At 42.1% G+C, this 23,463-nt stretch overlaps 1 protein-coding gene across 1 annotated transcript in view; it reads right to left on the reverse strand.

Annotated features, from left to right (window-relative positions):
* nfrkb (nuclear factor related to kappaB binding protein) overlaps positions 1 to 23,463 on the reverse strand; it is a 96,221-nt gene that overhangs the window by 42,621 nt on the left and 30,137 nt on the right. The window contains exons 10-17 of the mRNA XM_048615380.1: positions 17,809 to 17,893; positions 14,523 to 14,703; positions 12,731 to 12,836; positions 11,970 to 12,090; positions 6,446 to 6,523; positions 3,837 to 3,916; positions 1,666 to 1,709; positions 922 to 982 (exon numbers count right to left, since the gene is read on the reverse strand). Coding sequence (XP_048471337.1) covers positions 922 to 982; positions 1,666 to 1,709; positions 3,837 to 3,916; positions 6,446 to 6,523; positions 11,970 to 12,090; positions 12,731 to 12,836; positions 14,523 to 14,703; positions 17,809 to 17,893 — 756 coding nt within the window. The remainder of the gene's footprint in view (positions 1 to 921; positions 983 to 1,665; positions 1,710 to 3,836; positions 3,917 to 6,445; positions 6,524 to 11,969; positions 12,091 to 12,730; positions 12,837 to 14,522; positions 14,704 to 17,808; positions 17,894 to 23,463) is intronic.

Consider the following 23,463-nt stretch of genomic DNA (forward strand, 5'->3'; position numbering starts at 1 on the left):
GGTCTAGAAGGGTCTAGACCTGAAACGTCAGCTTTCCTGCTCCTCTGATGCTGCTTCGCCTGCTGTGTTCATCCAGCTCTATACCTTGTTATCTCCGATTCTCCAGCATTGGCAGTTCCTACTATCTTTCTCTGTCTTGGTTCCTTTACTAAAGTTCGCTGCGTCCCTATTGTACAAATACTGTCTCCCCCTCCTCCTGCTGAACTAATTTAAATTCTTGTGACTGGGGAATCGACAGCAAAGGGGCACAGTTTCAGGATATGGGGCAAACATTTGGGAGGAGGAGAAATTTCTTTACACAAAGGGTAGTGAATCTTTGCAATTCTCGACATCAGAGATTGGTGGATTTACCAACATTGAATATATTTAAGGCTGGATATGCAGATTTTTGGCTTCTTATGAAATCAAAGGATACGTGGCGTGTACAGGAGAGTGGAGTTGAAGTTGAAGGTTAGCCATGATCATGACGAATGGCAAAGGCGGCTCAATGGACTATCCTGTCTACTCCTGGCTGCTTTTTATTTAATGATCTTATGTTGAGTGGTATACCCCGAGCTGATCTAGTCCACACAGGGAGTTCCCTTTCTGTAGGAATTGGAATCAAGCAACACTGCTCATTCAATTCTACGGTCACCTCAAGCTGAGGAACACCATGACGTCAAATCCCATTATTACTCCAGCCAGTTTTCTTATAACTATACCCAATTCTGTGTGTAATATTGCTTCAGCAAACAGATACAATGAGAACCAGTTAATTTTTGACCAGCTCGCAGCTTCAAGGGAATAGGGACAAATACATTCCACAATTTAGTTTACAGCTGGACGCTTTAGAATGTTCTGTGACATTCTGTAACCAGGATTGTGTAAGTGCTGCACAGATTGGAGAGTATATAAGTATTTCACTTCATTCCAGATTCTCACCTGCTCTTGGAAGACACGCTTTTCATCTCCAGTGCTGGGTCTCACCACATAATCCGTTCTCCTAATATCAAACAAATGTCAGTCACTCAGAGAAACCAGCTGGGCTCAATAAAACTAAGTCCAATCATTGACACTAAACCCCAAAATTGCACCCCTCATTGGATAACCACCCAGGGAAGGTACTCCATCACAGTATCATTTTCCAAAATCGTGTCCACTCATCATTACCTCAGATTCTCTCCATACCCCATGAATGAAGATGGCCCTTTTCTATCCCCACATTGGGATTTGGCAAGAGATCTTGGATGAAAGGCAACTAATCTGACCAGGAATAAACAGTCTGATGGTTTCTGTAGATACCGCAGACTATATCTGCCAAATAATCATCAGCTACCCAGGATCTGTTCAAGCAAATTATTCCCGATAGTGTGCAGAAAAGGAAGTAGTTTCAATTGGTAAATATTTCACATTTCATGCACTTATTTCATATTATTTAAAATATTGACTTTATTTGAAGCAAATGTTTTGAGCATAAACCTCAAATTGACCAGCACTGAATACACCATAAGCCCAGCTCCTACACAGCAATTATGAATCAATCACAAAAAGAAGAAATATACAATTCCACATGAGCACAATCTCACCACCACTTTTATCACTTCCACAGCATTAATAACATCACAATTTACAGTTCCTTTTTCATTTTCAGATCTTTGAACCTACAATAAATTAAGTGATACTTACACCCTCGGCGTTGGGGGTATGATGTCTGGAAGTTCCTCAGATTCCTGTAGCAGAGAGAAGTAATTTGTCACAGTGCGCTTGAATCTAAACCCAAAATTAACCCTCAGCCAGATTCAGTCCAGTAATGACAGTGTCTGATCATCTGAGAAGAAAGGCAGGTTGCAAATCAAACCAAGTATATAACACAGCAAATAATTTATTAAAATAAAGTGGGCAGAAATGGAGAGTAGAAAGAAAGACTTGCATTTGAATAATGTGTTTCAAGACCATCAGACATCTCGAAGTAATTTATAGAAGGTCATCACTTTTGCAATTTAAATACAGCAAGTTGCTGCAAACAACAACATGATAATGGCCAGATAGTCTGTTTTTGTGGTGTTCTTTTAGTGACAAATCTCACTCATGCTCCTCTTTGAAATGGGACTTTTAGGGTCCACTTGAGAGCATAGATGGAGACTCAATTAATGCACTGCCTGAAACAGGGTACAATAGTGTCAATCTTTATTTTTACACTCAAATTTTGGTGTGGAACCTGAACCCACAAGACACAGGAAATAGCAAGAACTGCCAATGCTGGAGTCTGAGATAACAAGGTGTAGAGCTGGATGAACACAGCAGGCCAGGCAGCATCAGAGGTGCAGGAAAGCTCTGGACCCTTCTTCAGAAATAGGGGAGGGGAAGGGGTCTCTGAAATAAAGAGAGAGAGGGGGGGAGGCGGATGGAAGGTGGATAAAGGAGCAGATAGGTGGAGAGGAGACAGACAGGTCAAGGAGGCGGGGATGGAGCCAGTAAAGATGAGTGTAGGTGGAGAGTTACGATGGGGGTTGGTCAGTCAAGGGAAGACTGACAGGTCAAGGAGGCGGGTATGAGGCTGGTAGGTAGGAGGTGGGGGTGGGGGTTGGTCAGTGAGGTGGGAGGAGCGGATAGGTGGGAGAAAAGACAGACAGGTCAAGGAGGCGGGGACGAGCTGGGCTGGTTTTGGGATGAGATCGGGGGAGGGGAGATTTTGAAGCTTGTGAAGTCCACATTGAGACCATTGGGCTGCAGGGATCCCAAGCGAAATATGAGATGCTCTTCCTGCAGCCTTCGAGTGGCATCGTTGTGGCACTGGAGGCGGCCCAGGATGGACATGTCGTCCAAGGAGTGGAGGTGGGGGTGGAGTTGAAATGGTTCACGACTGGGAGGTGCAGTTGTTTGTCATGAACCGAGCATAGATGTTCCACAAAGCTGTCTCCAAGCCTCCGCTTGGCTTCCCCAACACAGGAGGGAGGCTTCATTGAGAGGCTGGGGAAAAAAAAAATCACTAATTTGCAGCTAATCAGTACGTGAGACATAACATCATGGACATAACATCCCTGGACAATTTTCCACATTGACTGATTATATGCCAGTGTTGCAGCTGCACTGGAACAGCTTGGCTAGAAAACAAACCTGGAGTACTATTGCAGGACTTTTGACAGGGCCCATATGCCTTGTAGTACTAAATGCCTTAACCTGTTTAACCTGGAATTAACTGCATGATATACATATGTACATTGCTGAACTGCCTCAAATTAAGTCCGTGTATTCTACTGAAGCCTCCCTTTTATTGAGGTATTTCTTATTGATTCCATTGAAACCTCCCTAATTCCACCTCTAATCCTGATCCAAAGCTCAAAAGATTTGTCAGCCCACTGGATTTGGAACTGCTCATACACATTCCTGGAAACCAAGGCACACTCACTCTAGCAGAGTCTAACACAATGGCGCACAATAAATGCATCAAACAGATATGGTGGAGTGGCTTGAACAACCAGCTTCTGATTTTATTTACAATCAGAGTAAAATTTTGCGATACTCCCTGATCTTGTACTTTACAACAATGTAGAACAAAGAACTGAGGATGATGAAATCTGAAACAGAAATCGCTGGAGAAACTCAGCGGGTTTGGTAGCAGCTGTGGAGACAAAGCAGAGCTTATGTTTCAAGTCCAGTGATCCTTTGTCACAATGAGTTGAATAGAATTTTCTATTTATGTGAGGAATTATGAGATAAACAAAGGTGTGAGTAAATCATAGGGACATAAGATGATGGTAGAGGAAGTCACTCAACCCATTGTGTTTCTGTGCAGGCAGAGAATGAGCTATTCAGTATAATCCCACCTTCCAGTTGTTCGATACACGTAGCTGTACCTTGGGAAATATCTGATCCTTGACCTCGAACCACAGCTGACACAACGAGGTCATTTCCTTCTCAGAGTCCCGCCCAGAACCTAGACAAAATTGACCAGGATGTTATGATTAATGAACAGGTAGGTATCGCAATTTTCCCATTTATTTGCTAGTCAGTGTCTGCAAATATTCATTGCAAGTAGTGCAGGACCCAGAGAGCTTTCTGACAGTTGTTGTGACCTCAGTAATTGCAACTATGGCTTGCCTATCTTTGCAAAAGAAAGAATTTCCTGAAAATGGTGTATGATCAATTAACAGAAAAAGATGATATGTCCCCATGAGGTTGAAACACAAAGCATCACAAGTATTATGGCTGGAGTTCCAATTATCACCAGTTAATAAATTGCAACTGGTTTCCTTTAATCTTCCTACCATTGTCATCTTTACCAGCTATTTGAATGATGAAGGATTTCTCTTCATCCATGATTTCCACACGAGATCTATAGTTTCTATTATAGGGTACTGGGAATAGTGCTCACCATGTGTACATTCATACAATCATACAAGTTACAAGCAGGCCCCTTGAGTCCTTTCCACTTTTCAATAAGGTCATAACTAATCTGATTCTGGCCTCAACACATTCTCCTGGCTGCCCCCAGCCCTTTGACTCCCTATTAAGTCTATAATCTATATCTGACTTCAGTTTACCTTCTTTTGAATAACCATGCCTGCACTGCTCTCAGAGACGAAAATCCTTCTAAAATAGGAGAGGCTGATGTGCCCTCCTAATTCAAGTCTCTCCTGCAAGGCAAACATCCTTTCAGCATCCACTCTGTTAAGGCCTTTCAGGATCTTGCACATTTCAATAAGATCACCTCTCATTTTTCTAAACTTCAAAGAATATAGACTCAATCTTTCCTCATAAGACAATGCCCCCAATCCAGGAATTCGTCAATGAACCTTCTCCGAACTGCTTCTAACTGAACTATGGCCAGGAGGTTTCCCAATATTTTCAACCTCAATGACCCAAATTCTTGATCGAGTGGTTGTTCATCACAATCTAAGCCTGGCTGACTCCAACTGTGAAGATCAAGGTCTACATCAAAACACCTGGTAAGAACCTCCTCTGACATTAAATCCACTATTAACAACTTGTTCCACACAATAGCAAGTGCAGAATTTTTAGGAAGTGTTAAGCTTTACGAATTAGCTAACCATTTGAATTGCTTCCTCTTCTGCAACAGCTGAACATCAACTGTCCTTTTATTTATTTATCACCTGGTTGGGGACAAAAATTCCATCACAGGTGAGAGAGAGAGGGACAACATTCACAAAACATCTCTCTCTCACAAGAACATTAAGCAATGGGACAATAGGCCCTTTTAACCTGCTCAACCATTCTAAAGAATTGCAAGCTATCATACAAATGTGCCTTCAGCAGCTGAAATTCCCCAGATCTAGGAGCAACCAACTCGTCTTCATAAATCCAAGCAACTCAGCAATTACAGCAAAGGTGGAGGACACCTGCCTGTTGAGCATCTCTTGGTGCTATCTATTCAACAGACAACACTCAGACCACTTTAATCCCCAGTTCTTTTATAATCTTACATAACCTACTATCCTTAGCATAATATATTTTTTGCCACAATTGCAACAATATTTTCCCTAATCTAATAACACCCTCTTATGGAAAAGTTCTAACTCCGTGTCCCTTTAATGCGGAGATATGGGTATTGGATTGGAGTAGACTAAGTCAGAAGTCACACAATATCTGATTATAGTCCAATAGGTTTATTGAAAATCACAAGCTTTTGAAGTGCTGACACAGGAGCAGTTCTCTGAAAGCTTGTGATTTTCAATAAATCTGTTGGACTATAACCTGGTATCGTGTGACTTCTGACTGTATCCCTTTGTTATTGATTCACTATCCTTAAACCTTTCAAAGCCTTTCATGATTTTGGAATCATGTTGGATTTTTTTTTTCTTCTTCACCAGTTTAAAATAAAGTCACAATTCCCAGCATTCTTTAAAACAGTAATCTCTTGGTGCTGGTATCCTTCCAGTGTATCTTCACTACACCATATGATTCTAAAATCCTTCCTGTAACTCCACACTACACTGAAATATACCAAGGCCTTGGGCAATTTCACCCTCTCTTCCTTCGCCTTTATACTCAATGTCTTGTCAAAAATCCAGAATCCCATTTGCAGGCATGTAATTAAAGTTTTTGCTTTGCACTCTGACATCATAGGTCCTGTTTGAATTCAGGAATATTTCTCTAGTCATAGTTAAATTGTAATGCTCCCTTTTGTTTCTAATCAAGCAACTACAAAATAACAGATTTAAATGAAACTTCTTCTTCAATAACAATTGGCAGGAGATATGATGCAGCTCCCTGATTCCACTGTCTATCAATTATTGTGACAGACCAAAAGTGTTGGCTGAAAGGAAAACACTTTAGCAGTAAGGTGTGTGTGAAGTACCTTTGAAAGTGAGAGACTGAGATATACAATGCGCTAGTATTAAGGAACATAGAAAAAGTAGTAGTCATTCAGCCCCCCTTATAACTAAAGCTTTCTTTTGAAGATATCACACTGAACCCAAATTGAATTGGGTTGTCACTGACTCACCTATCCACTTCCACTGCTGGCCTCGCTCTGTGCAGTTCACGTATGGCTCAAAGTTGGAAGGAAGTGCTGACGTTCCACCTGTGTCAAATCAAGCTACATTATCAGATAACAGCTCGGAAGAACTGATACAAGGAAAGGTTAAACTAAACATCAGTGAAAGCCCACAGGTAAATAAATACACAAAGCAAAGGTTGGGGATTAGGAAAGAGGCAAACATTAGATTATGTGGTCAGGGGAGTACAGGATAACAGAGAATATAAAGTAAAGAATAGAATCACAGAATGCCCACAATGTGTTTGGAGGCCATCTGGCCCATTAAATCCATAGTGACCCTCTAAAGAGCATCCCACCCAGACCCAGCCCGCTATCCCTGTAACCCTGCATTTCCCATGGCTAATCCACCTAGCCTGCATACCTTTGGATTGTGGGAGGAAACTGCAGCACCCGGTGGAAACCCACACAAACACAGGGAGAACGTGCAAACTCTGGACAGACAGTTACCTGAGGCCGGAATCAAACCTGTGTCCCCGATGCTGTGAGGCAGCAGTGCTAACCACTGAGCCACCGTGTCATCCTCGGTGAGGAACGATGAAATTAAATTGCCATGGAACATAAAACAAAATAATGAAATAATTTATAGGCCCGTGAATAAAGAGATGAGAAAACGGCTAGACTGAATAATGCTCCCAGGTAACCACAGGCAGATGGCAATAATATGAAACAATTATATTTCTATTAGGGAAAACAGGAAGACATTACAGTGAATGATGAAATTCATACACGTAAAATAGAAAGGGGTTGTAGAAGATCTAGGGAAGAGACAGCAAAGGCATTATTACACATGTTTAAGAATTTGTTTGAACAAGATGGAAGAATGGCAGATAGCTCATGTGATTCCTATATTTAAGAACAGGGACAGAACCTGTCCAGCAAATTATCAGTCATCTTAAAATTAATATCAGAGGTAGGGAAAAAAATAACAGAATCCTTGCTAAAGGAGGCAAAAGAAGAACATTGAAAAATAAGAAATATACTAATGAATAACCAGCAAGGGTTTCAAATTGGGAAAATCTTGCTTGAGCAACATTGCTACATTTTTTTTCTACAAGGCAACAGAGACAAGATAATAACAATGCAGTAGATGAATTCTGATCGAGAATGTGGAGTCAAGAAGACAGGTAGGAGAATGAACTGTCAGTAGTTTCAAGACAGAAAGCACACAGTGTGGCTAAAGGGGTTATTCAGTGGCAGAAGGTGAGACATATTATCATACAAAATAGGAGCAGAAATAGGTGGACAAACAGGAGGCTGGAAGAACACAGCAAGCCAGGCAGCATCTGGACGAAAGGAACAGTCAATATTTTGGGTATTATCCTTCTTCAGGACGAGAAGGAGTTTAGGGGGAGCTGCAGATAAAGAGAGGGGGGGCAGGGGGTGTAGTGGAATGGCGGTGATAGGTGGACATTGGTAGTAGGTATGACCTGGTTGGTCAATGGGAGGGATGAATCCCCTTTAGTCCCTTGAGCCAGCGCTGCCATTCAATAAGATCACGCTGATACGTTTGAGTTTCGAATTTCACATTCCTATCTATCCCAATAATCTTTCATTCTCTTGCCTAACAAGAATCTATCTGCTTCTCCTTTAAAATTATTCGATGACCCCACTTCCACCAAGTTCCGAGTCAGGGAGCTCCAAAGTCATACAACCCACTAAGAAAAGAAAATTCTCATCTCTGTCCTCAAGGAGAAGTGTTCTGCAATGATCAGCGCTGGAACCACTGATGTTCACAATTTTCATTAACAATTGAACCACAAATATAATTTCTGCATTTGCAGATGGCGCCAAATTGCAAGAAGGATAGTCAATACTCAGGAGGATGCAAAAGCATAAGACATAGACCATAAGATATAGAAGCAGAAATTAGACCATTCAGCCCATCAAGTTTGCTCACCATTCAATCACGGATGATAAGTTTCTGAACCCCATTCTCCTGCTTTCTCCCCATAACCCTTGATCCCCTTGACAACCAAGAACCTATCGATCTCCATCTTAAATATACTCAATGACCTGGCCTCCATAGCCTTCTGTGGCAGTGAATTCCATAGATTCACCACTCTCTGGCTAAAGAAGTTTCTCTTATCTCTGTTTGAAAAAGTCTTCCCTTTACTTTAAGGCTATGCCCTCGGGTCCCAGTCTCTCCTACCAATGGAAACATCTCCCCAACATCCACTCTGTCCAGGCCATTCAGTATTCTGTAAGTTTCAATTAGATCCCCCCCATACTTCTAAACTCCATCAAGTATAGACTCAGGGTCCTCAAACATTCCTCATGTGTTAAACTTTTCATTCCTGGGACTATTCTCGTGAACCTCCTCTGAACTTGCTCCAGGGCCAGTACATCCTTCCTGAAATATGGGGCCCAAAACTGCACACAATACTCCATATGTGGCCTGACCAGAGCCTCAGAAGTACATCACTGTTTTTATATTCAAATCCTCTCAAAATAAACGCCAAACTTGCATTTGCGTTCCTAACTACTGACTCAACCTGCAAGTTTACCTTGAGAGAATCCTGGACTAAAACTCCCAAGTCTCTGTGCACTTCAGACTTCTGAATTTTCTCCCCATTTAGAAAGTAGTCCACACCTCTATTCTTCTTACCAAAGTGCATGACCTCACACTTTCCCACGTTGTACTCCATCTGCCACTTCTTTGCCCACTCTCCTAACCTGTCCAAATCCTTCTGCAGCCTCCCCACCTCCTCAATGCTACCTGTCCCTCCACCTATCTTTGTATCAGCTGCAAATTTAGTCAGAATGCCCTCAGTTCCTTCATCTCGATCTTTAATGTATAAAGTGAAAAGCTGTGGTCCCAACACTGACCCTTGTGGAACACCACTTATCACCGGCTGCCATCCTGAGAAAGACCCTTTTATCCCCACTCTCTGCTTTCTGCCAGACCGCCAATCTTCTATCCATGCTAGCACCTTGCCTCTAACACCATGGGCCATTATCTTACTCAGCAGTCTCCTATGTGGCACCTTGTCAAAGGCCTTCTTGAAGCCCAGGTAGATAACATCTATTGGCTCTCCTTGTTCTACCCTACTCATTACTTCCTCAAAGAATTCTAACAGATTTGTCAGGCATGACCTCCCCCTTTTGCTTTAGCAGAGGGTGGCGACAACGCTGATTGGCAGTTGGGGAGAAAATTTGCATCAGCGCAGTCACCACTACCAAACAGGGGTTTCTGGAGGAAGTGTTGTCAAGGGACAGTTAGACCCCAAACCCTACTTCAGTGTTTCTCTCCTCCTCTGACCACCAAAAAAATCCAGCGTGAAGACCACATGCAGCAGCAGCAGCAGAGGGAGTATAAAACATTAGGAAGACAACAATAAACCTTCTGTATGGGCAAATAATTGCTAAGTGAACTGAGGACAGATAAATGTGAGTTAGTACTTTTTGCTAAGGAGAATACGGAGGTCACATGCTACAGTCAGTAAAAACTGCAGAATGGTTTGGCAAGACAATACAACAGGAAATCAAGAACTTTGCTTTATTTTTAGAGGGATGGACTGAAAAGTAGGGATGTCCTGCTAAAATGAAACTGAACCTTTGCTGGAAAGATGGGGGTTCTTTTCTCCTGGAAAAAGGCGTAGGATGACCTTGCAGAGGTTGTTAAAATTGATAAACAGGATAGAGAGAAATTATTTCCTTTTGTGTGGGAAGTCCATCAATCTAAAATAGTTAACAAGAGAACCAAGGAGGAGTTCAAAGAAAACTCTTTACCCAAAAAGTGGAAAGAATATGGAACAGCTACTACAAGAAGAGGTTGAAGTGCACAGTATAATGGGAAGGTGTGAGGGGAAGCTAGATAAGCATTTGAAAGAGATGGAGATAGAGGATTATGATGGTAGATTTAGGTGAAGAAAGATGGGAGGAGGTTTGTTTCTGTGCTGGTGTCCTATCTTCATTGGTGTGTCAACAAAAAAACCAAACAGCATTACTAAAGCCCACCTTTTACAGAATATCTCAAAGCACTTTTCAGTCAATGAAAGTAATTTTTAAGTGTAATCAATGTTGGAACTGATAAAAAAAAACTGCCAATTTTCACACAGCAAGGTCTCACAAACAGCATTACAAGAATAATCTGATTACTTATTTTAGCCATGTTGTTTGGGGGACAAATCTAGGTAAACATGCTAGGGATAACTCACCTCTTCAAACAGTGGCATGGCACAATTTACACCCACCTGACAGGGTAGGAGAGGCTTTGGCCTAATGTCTCAAACAGCTGCTAGAACAGTGCAGCAATTCTTCAGGACTGCACTGGAGGATCAGCCTAGACTTGCCTTCCGAGTTTTGGAGTGGGACTTGAACACAGAACCTTTGGACTCAAAGGGGTGAGAGCTGCCAATGACACCATGACTAATAAGTTCCTCTCAGTCATCCAAATGCATGCACTCACTTACATTGGGGAGGCAACAGCCTAATGGCATTGTGCCTGGACTGTTAATCCAGAAACCCAGATAATGTTCAGGGGACACAGGTTCGAATCCTACCATGGCAGATGGTGGAATCTGAATTCAAAAGAAGTTTGGAATTAAGAGTCTAATGATGACTATTATCCATTGTCCATTGTCAGAAAAAACCCTCTGGTTCATTAATGTCCTTTAGGGAAGGAAACTGCCATCCTTCCCTGGCTTGGCCTACATGTGACTCCAGACAACAATGTGATTAACTCTCAACTGCCATCTAGGCAATTAGGGATGGGCAATCAATGCTGGCCTGGCTAGCTACACCTTCATCCCATGAATGAATAAGAAAAATACTCCAATGCTGATGTGGATTTGCTCAGAGTATATGTGTGCTCCCAGTACAAAGAGCCGAGCTCACTCAGTAAATGTGGATACATAAACAGCCACACAGACAGTGCCCATGGTCAAAGGAAATGGTAACGTGTAAATTACAGAAAATGTCTAGACTAAGTATGAGTAGCTGGATAACAGTTGGCCACATGCAACGTGAAGAAACAAAGGAAGAAACAACAATTTTAAAAAAAATCAAACCAGCTGAAACACTACACAAGTGGGGCGACAGTTTATGAGCTAAAATATGGAACCTCTTGATTGGAACTTGTTGGTAGGCAACCTACGAGAAGGTCAAAATGAAGAGCTTAGATTAATTCCTGTAAGAGATTCCAATCACCTCAACCTTATTTGTGTAACTGGGAACTGCAAAGAAAGGGCAAAAGAAGGCCAAAGATGTGCAGATTAGATGGATTAGCCATGGGAAATGCAAAGTTACAGGGATAGGACTGGGGGGTTGGTCTGGGTGAGATGCTCTTTGGAGGGTCAGTGTGATTCAATGGCCAAATGGCCTACTTCCACTCTGTGGGGATTCTATGATTCTATGAAATCTTACCCACTCTAATTAGTGAAAGAAAGTGAGCAATGTATTATTTTTCAGATGTTGTTTAATCATATATATTACAGTCGCTCTCTATATGAGAAACCAGACTTACTCTCACCTTCGCCAGAAAGGAAGCGGAGAGCAGAATGAACCAGTTCTGACCAGTTGGAAGCATCTGAGAACCAAGAGTTTAGAGTACTGGGGGCTGAGATCTGCCACTCAAGCACTTTCTCCTCAATCTGTAAAAACACACTGCAAGGTGAGAATGTATTGGAGACAATCCCCGTGCCCTGGTCTCTATCTCTTCTGTCTCATCATAATAACATATACTATATACAAATATAAGACATAAAATACCAGCAATCGACAAAAACAATAGACAATAAGGTACGAAGTGGGGGGCATGGTGGTTGGGGGAAGACAGTGAAAGTGAAAGGAATTGAGAGTGGTCATGAGTGGGGAACAACAAAGGGAAGAGAAAGTGAAAGAACAGGACAGGGAAATGGGTATGGATGAGGGAGTGCAGATAGAGGATGGGGTGGGGTAAAGGGAGGATGACTAAGAGAAGGGAGGAAGGAGAGCCCTAGGTGGATGGGTAACAGTAGGAAAAGGAAATGTATATCCATATATTTCTGATATCGTTGGAAAGCTTCTGTCCAATGACTGCATATCCTTAATATAATAATGATGACCAAAAATAAGAACATGAAGAGAGTGCAGTAACTTGCAGACTATATGGAAATGTAATAGCTCTTTTCTTTTGTGACAGGTAGTTCTTCCTTGCTGAGGATACATCATGAAAGGAAATGCACACTACTGCAGACAGCATTGGAAATCAGATGCTGCTGTTACCTTTAATGTCAATATTGTGTCACTTACCCCAGACAAACTTGCCTCTCCCTCTGCCAGTAAAATCTCCTGCAGCAAACCAAAGAAACTGCCTGTGATCCCAGGAACTGCTGTCAGCTTCGTCGCATCTAGAGTCCTGCACAAAATACACAAAGCATTCAAGTTCAAGGGCCTCCACGTAGACAGAGTTTAACAATCTACTCATTTTCACCAAGCCTACTTTGAGTTTGAGAGAGGATGGGACCTGCATGTTACCAATATCATACTCAATTTTTCGATCTTAGGCCTTCCCATTAGTACACTATCTTCCACAGCCTCGCCATCATTCTCTAGCTGCCCCTCACATCACAGAATCACTACAATGCGGAAAAAGGCCATTTGGCCCATTGAGTTTGCCTCCGAAGAGCATCCCACCTAGACTCAACCCCTCACCCTATCCTTAACTTTGCATTTACTATGGCTAATCCTTCTCGCCTACACATACCTGGACAAGTTAGCATGGTCGATCCATCTAACCTGCACATCTTTGGACTGAAGAAAGAAACCGGAGCACCCAGAGGAATCTCATACAGACACAGGGAGAATGTGCAAACTCTACACAGACAGTCGGCCAAGGCTGGAATCGAATCTGGGTTCCTGGCACTGAGGTGGCAGTGCTAGTCACTGTGCCATGGTGCCACCCAACATGGTCTCATTTCTATCAGAAGATGGTCAGATTATCTCCAGAATTGGTTTCTCTCAGCTCCATCGCATTCCAACTCACTCAAAGAACGATTCTCCCTTTACTCAAATCTCACTTGTTCACTGCTTTGTTCACCTGCATTGACTTCATATCCTTAAATATATGTTCTATTGGGTCTTTAAAAGCCCTCCCATCTTCACTCCTACCTCTGTCATGTTCTACTATTTTTAATTCCTCCTTGAACACACATTTCCAATGATTCTTAACTTCTGTAACTCTCTTTTAAAATTGCTCTCCCTGTCCTTGTTGACAGCATAATCTGGTGTCATCTACTGACCTCTTCATTCCTGCCCCAATCTCTGCCGTTCTTAATTCAATTGTCAAAGGCAGTGTCTCTTGCTGTCAATGGTATTTCTCTGGTTCCCATGTCCACATCTAATTCAGGAATTCTACAAAGCTTTCTTTGTTTGTTCTTGGGATGTGGCCATGTCTGGCCTGTATGAAGCCCCCTAGCCTGAGGTGGGACAAGTCTGTAATGTTGTGGTACTCCCACGGTGCTATTAGGAAGGGACTTCTGGGATTTCCATTGAGTGAAAAAGTGAAGGAATGGTGACATTTGAAATGTTGAAATATGTTCAAATCTGGACGGAGTTTGACTCCAAGAACGATCTTGGAGGTGACGGTGTTTCAGTGCACTTAGTCCCCTTGTCCTTTGAGATGAAGGATGTGGGTTTGGGAGATGCCATTGAGGAAGTCTGCCCAGGCTTTCAAGCTCCTTGATGTGTGACCAATTGCCAGTGGCACAGGAAAGACAACAGGCCTTTCAAATACCAGAGAACAGTAACAGTTCCAGATATCATCCAGATGTTAAAACACAATTCCCCCTACACTACCTGCAGCACACAGATCCACAGTGAGCAGCCACACAACTGATCAATTTTGTTTGGGAAATCTAGCCATGGAGTGGCTAGAACACTCTTGATGCTGAGATTGGGTCTGTGCTCAGTAAAGGGGGGAATGCACTCATCTCAACAAATCTGTCAGCATCCATTCATGTGAGTCGGATTCTAAGCTCCATCACACTCAGACCAAGGGTCTGAATATCTAATAAATTACTTACTGTTACAATAAGTTACTTACTGTTCAGGAGCAGAGACTGGTCTGTTGACAATCTGCTGTTCAGGAGCTGTTGCAGTACCTCCCTCAGCTCCTGACGACTCAGCCAAATCCTCTGGTTCCGTTTTTATCACTTTGAGTTTCTTTTTCTTCCTCTCCTCTTTATCTTTCACTCGTTTCTTTGGGAATGTAAGATCTAATAAGGCTTTTTGGGATAGAGAACAAAACATTAATTCCACAATTGCACACCTCCTTGCAGAGTTCAGGGCCTGTTCCCAGGGAGGTAGATGTGAACACTGCTTTTGAGTTCAGCCATTTCACTTCACTTCCACAGTTAACTCAAGAATTGGCCTTTCCTCTCTCTCACTTGCATGCTTTTCCTTTGCAACGCCATGCAAAAACATCCAAACTCTGCTGATCTATAACTCTCATTCTCAATGGTTTCACCTGCTCCTTCCACAACAGGAGACGTTACTAACTGTCCGAGAGCTACAGTTTTTCCAGCTGAACACAGGGAGATACAAACTCTGTACCCTTATGGCTGGCCCACTCCGCTTTTCCAATGATTACTATTAAATCAGACTTTTAGTTACTTCAGGGTCCTGTTATCCCTGAGCTGAGCTACATACACTCCCTCATAAAACAAAAACACTCATTTCCAAATCAGACCCAATCTTCATTTATAGATCTTTACCCACAGCTCAGTCCATTAACCACCAAAACCATCATTCATTCTAATGTTCTCCTGGTTGCCCTCCCATTCTCCACCCTCCGTGAATTTGAACTCAGCAAAGCTTTGCTCGTACCTTGCCCAATGCAATGTCCCACTTACACACGCGAATAGCTTGTTCTTGCTGATCTGCACAGTTATAGATTCATAGAGTCACACAGCACAGAAACAGACCCTTCAGTCCAATTCATCCACACTGACCAGAAATCCCAGTCTGACCTAGTCCCATTTGCCAGTATTTCACCCATACCCTTCTAAATCCTTCCAATTCATACCCATCTTTTAAATGTTATAATTGTACCCGACTCCACCATTTTCTCTGGCAGCTCGTTCCATACACGCACCACCCTCTGTGTGAAAAAGTTACCCCTCAGATCCTTTTCTAAATCTTTCCCTTCTCACCTTAAACCTATACCCTCTAGTTTTGGACGCCCCCCCACCCTGGGAAAATGACCTTGGCTAATTACCCTTCCTTTAAACACTAACGTGCATGCCATTGGGTAGTATAGCCTTTGCAGCCTTTAATCTATTGGATTTCCCAACACTTTATCAGGCTGTCACGATTATTTCAAGCTCATCTTTGCTTTCCTACTATTCTTCAAATGCTTTGTGTCTATTATTGTAAAGACACATACAAAACAACCTCTGTCTCTATAAAGTCACGTCCCTCATGATTTTATAAACCTCTGCACGGTTGTTCCCTCAGCCTCCGACACGCCTGGGAAAGAAGCCCCAGCCTCTCTCTATGACTCAAACCCTTCAGTACCAGCGGTTCTCCTATTCCCCATTAACAATGATTGAGTTTCAATCATTTCACATCCCTGCAAGTATCTCTGCAACAACCCAAGTCTTCAGAATCTCTCTCCCTCTGACTCAACCCTCCTCCATATCCTTGCTTTTCTCTGGCAGTAGATCAATAGCTCCCTCTGGCTTGGACTCTGGAATTCCCTGCCCAAGGCCCTCTGCCTTGATATCCTTTTTAGTTCTGGACTGCCGTGAGTCTCATCTTAACTCCATTTCCCACTTCCCTGTCTTACTCTGTCTTGAATATATTTAACAACCCAGTCTTCACTGCTCTCTGGAATAGATTATTCCAGAAATTAACAATTCTTAGACATAAAGGAATTCATCATTTCTGTCTTAAGTAGGAGAGTTCAATATTTTGAAACTGAGTCCCCTAGTTCCAGGTACTCTTAGCGGAGACATCCTGTCAGTCTGATCTGTTTGTTACAACGTCAATGAAGTTAATTTGTCAAACATGACTTCCCTTTCACAACACCATGTTGACTCTTCCAAACTCATGATTTTCTAAACATCCACCTACACCTCATTGATAACAGACTGCAGCATTTTCCCAACAACACATGTAATGCTAAATTGCTTCTCGCTTCCTGTTTTCTACCGATCTCCTTTCTTCAATGATGGAGCTACGTTTGTATTTTTCCAAACACTGGGACCTTGCCAGAACCTTAAGAATTTTAAAAGGTTATAAACAACGCATTTACAACTTCAGCAGCTACTTCCTTTAAAACCCTAAGGTGCATGCAATGGTAGTATAGCCTTTGCAGCCTTTAATCTATTGGATTTCCCAACACTTTATTAAACTATCATGATTATTTCAAGTTCGCCTTTGCTTTCCTACTATTCTTCAAATGCTTTGTGTCTACCATTGTAAAGACACATACAAAATAAACTCTGTCTCTATAAAGCATCGAGTTTCTCTATTTAAAAATTGTTGCTGAATGTAGACAGTGTTGATGTCAGGCACTCCTCAATCAAGATTTGATTTCTCAACACTGCCACACAATCACCCTGATGTTTTTGGTTTTCTGACCAAGCTTCCAAGTGCACCATTGGTAATATATTTCATTAACTAACACACAGATCAAAACATAAACACAGAACAAGCCAAGCAGCTTTCTGCTGTCATATCAAACATAGAAATGTCAAAATATCCAACATAATTTTCCCAACTGAAATTAGCCAGAGATCTCTAGCCCCACATAGATAACCCTACCCTGCTCCTAACACCCTACAAAGGAAGCCCTACCTAGACACTCTCGTTCTGGGACCCTATCATTTCCACTGATACAGATACTGGCATCCAGTCCACGTCTCCTCCACATTGACATTGGCATCAGCACCACTATCCCTGTAAGATACAGGCATCTGGAAACCATCTAAACGCTGGACACGCACATGCCAGGTAGGACGGAGATGCAATCCTGAAAAGTAGAGGTCAAATTCAACCATGGTAATCTGAGATTTGAATTTAATTTTAACAGAAAAAAATGCTGGAAACAAAAATCTAGCAGCAGCAAAAATGCGCACGAAGCTGCCAGACTGTCAAAAGATTTGACAGGTTCACAAATGCCTGAGAGGGAAGTAAACCTGCCATCCTGATTTGTCTGACCTACACAGTAATTCTTTACTGCAAGGCCTAATGAGACCCTCAGCTGTATCGAATAAAAGGTAGTCCAAACGCAGCTCCGAGGTTACTGGGGCTGGGGATGACAGACTAGACCTGCCATAATTTCCATAACCCAAGGATGGATAAATCGGGAACCAAGCTTCACTCACCTGCCAGTGAGCCCCTTCGGCCAGCATTCATGCGAGTGACGATATCATTGAAAGTTACGTCACCGGTTGCAAGATCTGGATGGTCCTGCGAATGAGTCAATGTGAGAGAAATAATACAGACAATGGGAGGGAAAGGGAGGTGGTAAAAGGGTTGACAAAGGGAGATGATGAGTATGGTGCAGGGCATAACTGCATTCCGTTGTACTGGGGCTCTCAACACTTATTAAAGACAATACACCCTGACCATTTCCCACCAACGTAACAGCAAAAAACAAGAAATTGTCTGACCTACAAAAACAATTTGCCCGAGTTCCATTATTTCTTTGACACCATCAATGTATTGGAGAAGATGATGCGCCATCACAAATTGCAAGGGATGTTTTCTAATGTTCCTGGTTAGGTTGGCGGCAGTTGGCTGTTTATCTTTGTATTCTCTCCACTAAAACAACGCAAATGGTGACACAGCAAAAAATGAATGAATAAAACAAAGAACTGCAGATGCTGAAGATCTGAAACAAAAATAGAAATTGCTGGAGAAAACTCAGCAGGTCTGGCAGCATCTGTGGAGAGAATGCAGAGTTAACGTTTTGAGTCCAATGACCTTCCTTCAATGTTTTGAAATGTTCAAAAATTCAATGACTGGACTCAAAATGTTAATTCTGCATTCTTTCCACAGATCCTGCCAGACCTGCAGAATTTCTCCAGCAATTTCAGTTTCCTGTAATGACGAATGAATGCTAGTTCCCTCAGGGCATCTCACAAGCAGTACTCTAACAGTTTCAGGGCTATGTGGCTACAAATAATTTTCAGAGAAGCCAAAGAGAGATACATTTTGATATTGCTTTTGTGATGAACTCTGCAGTCTGGAAGTAGCTTTTATTTTTGAGACATGCCCCAGCCAAAATGAATGTAAAATAATTCTGGAACAGGGGAAGTATGATTGGATTTCTGCCTGTGAGGTCACTTCTGAGAAGTCCCTAATGTATTAAGGTTGCTACAGAAATGACAGAAGGAAAGCTAGGTAACTGGAAAAAGGCAGACACTGATTGAAGTATTGTGTTTCAGCCTGTTGTGCTACATATGTCCCTTGTATTTAGAAGGAGCAAGCAGAGGTCTCTACAATAAAGTTCAGTTTTTCTGTTTGACAGAAGAAACATCAGACATGAGTTATTGGTGAAGCAATGTGCGAGCAAGTGAAAAGGACTGAAACTTAAGGCTGTGTGCGTAGCTCAAGCAAGTAAAGACAAGCTGATGTCTGGACTAGAGAAGACCACACCATGAACACAAGGTGTTGTTGATTGGTCGGTTGAAAAGGAAAGCTACACCATCAGGACTGTCATAATCCAAGGGATATAGTCCAGTGACATGCGATCTTTCAGTGTTAATCGCATCAATGGAACTTGGATGGAACAGAATTGTTGGTGGAATTGAGATGAAAGCCAAATCCAGTGAATAAGAAAAGTGAGACATCCTACAAATAAAAGACCTTGGGGTGACAGATGATGCTTTGTGTGAATCGTCTTTGCTCTATCAGTGAAAATGAATTATACCATTTCCATTTAAACACTATTTGTCAGCTAATGCATGTTTAGCTTTACAATAATATTGTGTTTGACTCTTCAGCTCCTTTTGTTTCAGAACTCCTTTCTTCTTTTGGTTTCTACAAGGATCTGAACACTTTGCTTTAATTTTGATGTGAAGCAGAATGAAATACTCCTTTCAATTCTGGGCACCAAATATCAGCAATGAATACTGCCTTTGGGGAGAGCACAGCATAAGTTTACCACAACGACAGAAAGACTCCAAGTGTTAAATCAGAAAGTGAACTAACACAAAGTAGGATTGCATTTACTGAAATAATGATGGTTGAGGAATGATGTAACAAAATCTTCCAAGATATTAATGGAAACAGATATAGATAGAGATAAATTGTTTCTCCTGATTAGACTAGGAGACAAAATCTAAACAAGAACCAAATGGTGATAGAAATGTGGAACCCTTTTGCAAATGGAAATTAAATATTCTATAAAGGTGCCATATTCCAAACAAACAGTTTCTCTCTCCACAAATGCTGCCGGACGTGCTGAGTATTTTCATCACTTCTTGTTTTTGTTGCAATTAAAATCAACAGACTTAGGCCAGCCCAAGTTAGTAAGGGATATGGGGTGAAGATGAATGCATGGAGTTAGGTCACAGATGTGCCATCATCCAACCAAATGGTGGCCAACGTGCTGAAGGGGGCAGAGGTTATTCTATTACTACATTGGTTTGGGCTTCTCAGTGTATATCTTTAATTAAGTAACAGAGGGAGAAACAGAGTAGTGTTCTTAATGCATATGTAGACTTTCAAAGATGCCTCACTATTGACTGGTGATCAAAATTAGTGACAACATGAATATAAATTTTGCTAAGGGAGAAAAAACAGAAAGTAATAAGGAATGATTTCTTTCCAGCTTGAAGTGAAGTAAACAGCAATATTGTTCAGACCACAGCTTTTTTTTGATGCCCTTTTCTAAATTACCTGGACTTGGGAGCTCAAAGCCTAATTTCAAAGTCTGCAGAGGATCCAATACAGCAATATGGGAAATGTGAGAGTGAGTAGTCCTGACCTGTGTCATGTTACACACCCATGACAAAAGAGGTGTGGGTGAGGGAAACCAGTGCCCCACAGCTCTCACTTATAATTCAATGTGGTTGTGCTCTCCAGTCACTACACCCCAAGATCATGACTTGGCAACTGCGCAAAATTAAGTGAGAATCCATTATCTTTCACTGATCTAGTGACTGACATCACTCTTTCTGACACACATGAAGACAGGGAACAGAGGTTAGTAGGACAACATACCAGATGGTGGAGACCAGCAAGGCATGTGACATACCCAGGTCACAGTCATGACACTTAAGGCAGAGTGGTAGACACCTGTGAGAAGTCTCAGAGCTCACGAATGTAAACCCTATAGTTGGAAGAAATATGGCAACCAATATAGGTTCAGCAAACAGCAACATAACAATGATCATGCAATCTGTATTTTTTATGTTGATAATGGGATGAATATTGTTCGGGACACAAGGAATAAATCTCATACCCTTTTCTTAAGTGTTGTCACGGAATCTTACACATTCACTCGAGCCGGCAAGACAAGGGTCTGATGTCTCTTCCAAAAGACAGTGATTACGAAAATGTAATTCTTCCTCTCCTGCACTGCAGTATCAGTTTTGATCTTTGTGTTCAAATCTTGGGGTGATTCTTGAACCCAGAACCTCATAATTCGGAGGCAATCAACTAAGCCACACAACTCAAATACAGAGGAATAGAATGCAAAAGCAAGGAAGCTATGCTAAACTCTTCAAAATCACTGGTTAGTCCATAGTCCAATTCCGGACAGCACATTTTGGGAAAGATGTTAAGGCCTTAGAAAAGATGCAGAAGAATATTTCCAAAAAGGCAGCAGGGATAAGAAACTTCAGTGATGTGGAAAGTTGGAGTCTTTCACTGTAAAGCAGCAGAGATTTGATAGGGAGTGTTAAAAAAAATCATGAATTTTTTTAGATTTTGTGGTCTTGAAAAGCGCTCAGTTCATCTCTGGAATGGTAATGTACCTCAAGTTTGAGCAACAGGTGAAGCAGGCTGTTTTATGCTGCTACTATGCAGTACCAACATGAGTGATGCTCTGCTGTCAAGCCAAAACAAAAAATGTGCTACTTATCACACCAATCAGTAATGTGGTAGATGAATTTCAGTGCTGATGTGATGCCAGATGCGTAGGATGTATGCCCCAAAAACTGGCGGACCACATAAAACAGCATATCCTTTCAGCTCAGAGATACTAAGAACTGCCGATGCTGGAGTCAGCGATAACACAGTGTGGAGCTGGAGGAGCGCAGCAGGCCAAGCAGCATCAGAGGAGCAGGAAAGTTGACATTTCAGGTCGGGTCCCTTCTTCAGAAACTGCCATCCTTACCTGGTCTGGCCTACACGTGACTCCAGACCCACAGCAATGTGGTTGACTCTTTACTGCCTTCTGGGCAATAAATGCTGCCTGGCCGGCGATGTCCTCATCCCGCGAATGAATTAAAAAAATGTGTAGAAGGATGAGAGGGGTGTCTGATTGAAATATCCTTTCAGCTATTTGCAAAAAGCAAGGTACTGGCTGTACCCAACCAACCCACACTTTCAGAAGTTGCAAAAAAGTGAACAGTGGAGGTGATTCTGTAATTAGATAACATCTACTGCATAATCCCGAATATGCTGACAACCAATTAACGAAGTAAAATTGGCTCTGTGGTGGGAGACAGAGGATGGTGGTAGAAAGCTGTTTTGAGTGCTGGAGGACACTGTCCTGTGGCGTACCACAGGAATCAGTGCTGGAAGCTTACTACTCCTGATGTATAGAAATGAAACAAATGAGAATTTTTAGGGGGGTGGTGGTGCTAGGGTGATAAGTAAGTTCGGGGATAACAACGCAATTGGCTGGTGGTTAATAGTGAGATAGAAGGTTCTGGTTACCAGATGATTTTGAAAAGTTGGTCAAATGGACAGATGGAATTTAACCCTGAAAGATGAGAGGTGATGCACTTTGGAAGAAACAAGACAAGGGAGTACTCAATAAATGGCAGGAAACTAGGAAGCTCAAAAGAACAGAGGGATCTTAAACAGAACCCTGAAGGAAGAAGAGCAGGTTATTAGGGAGATCAAGGAGGTATACAGGACACCTGCCTTGCAGCACAGACATTAATGCAGGGTGATATTTTTGGAACAAAAAACAGAAAATACCAGAGCTGCAGTTCTGACATAGGGTCACTGGACTCAAAACATTAACTCTATTTTTCTCCCCATGGATGCTCGCAGACCTCCTGAGCTTCGATGGCACATTCTGTTTTAATTTCAGATCCCCAGCATCCACAGTGCTTTATTTTACTTTAGTTCTGACATTCAAGTTTTGCAAAACTTTGGTTAGGCCAGAGCTGCAGTACGCTGTGCAGTTTGGTCACTGTACTACAGGAAGGACATGATTACACTGTGGTGCAGGAAGATTCACCAGGACGTTGCTTGAGGTGGAGCATTTCAGCTACGAAGAGAGATTGGATAGGGTTAGGTTGTTTTCTTTAGAATACAGAAGTCTGAAGGGGAACTCAATCCAACTATATAAGATTATGAGGGGCATGCATAGGGTGAATAGCAAGCAGCTGTCCCCTTAGCTAAAGGGTCAATGATCGGGGTCATAATTTTAAGGTGAAGTGCAGGAGGTTTACAGGGGATTTGAGGACATTTATTTTCATCCAGAGGGTGATGGGAATCTGGAATGCACTGGCTGGGTGGATAGTTGGGGCAGGAAACCTCACAACTTTTAAAAGGTATGCAGATGAACACTTGAAATGTCATAACATTCAAGGTTATGGTCCAAGTGCTGGAAAGTGCAATTAGAGTAGATAAGTCAGCTCAGATATGATGGGCCCAGGGGCTTCTTCTATGCCGTGTGGCTCTACGACTCTAGAGTTGGTGACCGCTATTCTCTTGTTCATTTCACAGGAATGATATTATAAACTTCAGAACTTTAATATCTGTTCATGGATTGAAAGAATCAACACAGACATACTGTTACATATAGGAAAAAAAACAGCAATAACTCTCTGAGATAGTAAGAACTGACATTG

Source organism: Rhincodon typus, chromosome 32 (assembly GCF_021869965.1).
Source record: "Rhincodon typus isolate 14 chromosome 32, sRhiTyp1.1, whole genome shotgun sequence".
NCBI lineage: Eukaryota > Metazoa > Chordata > Chondrichthyes > Orectolobiformes > Rhincodontidae > Rhincodon > Rhincodon typus.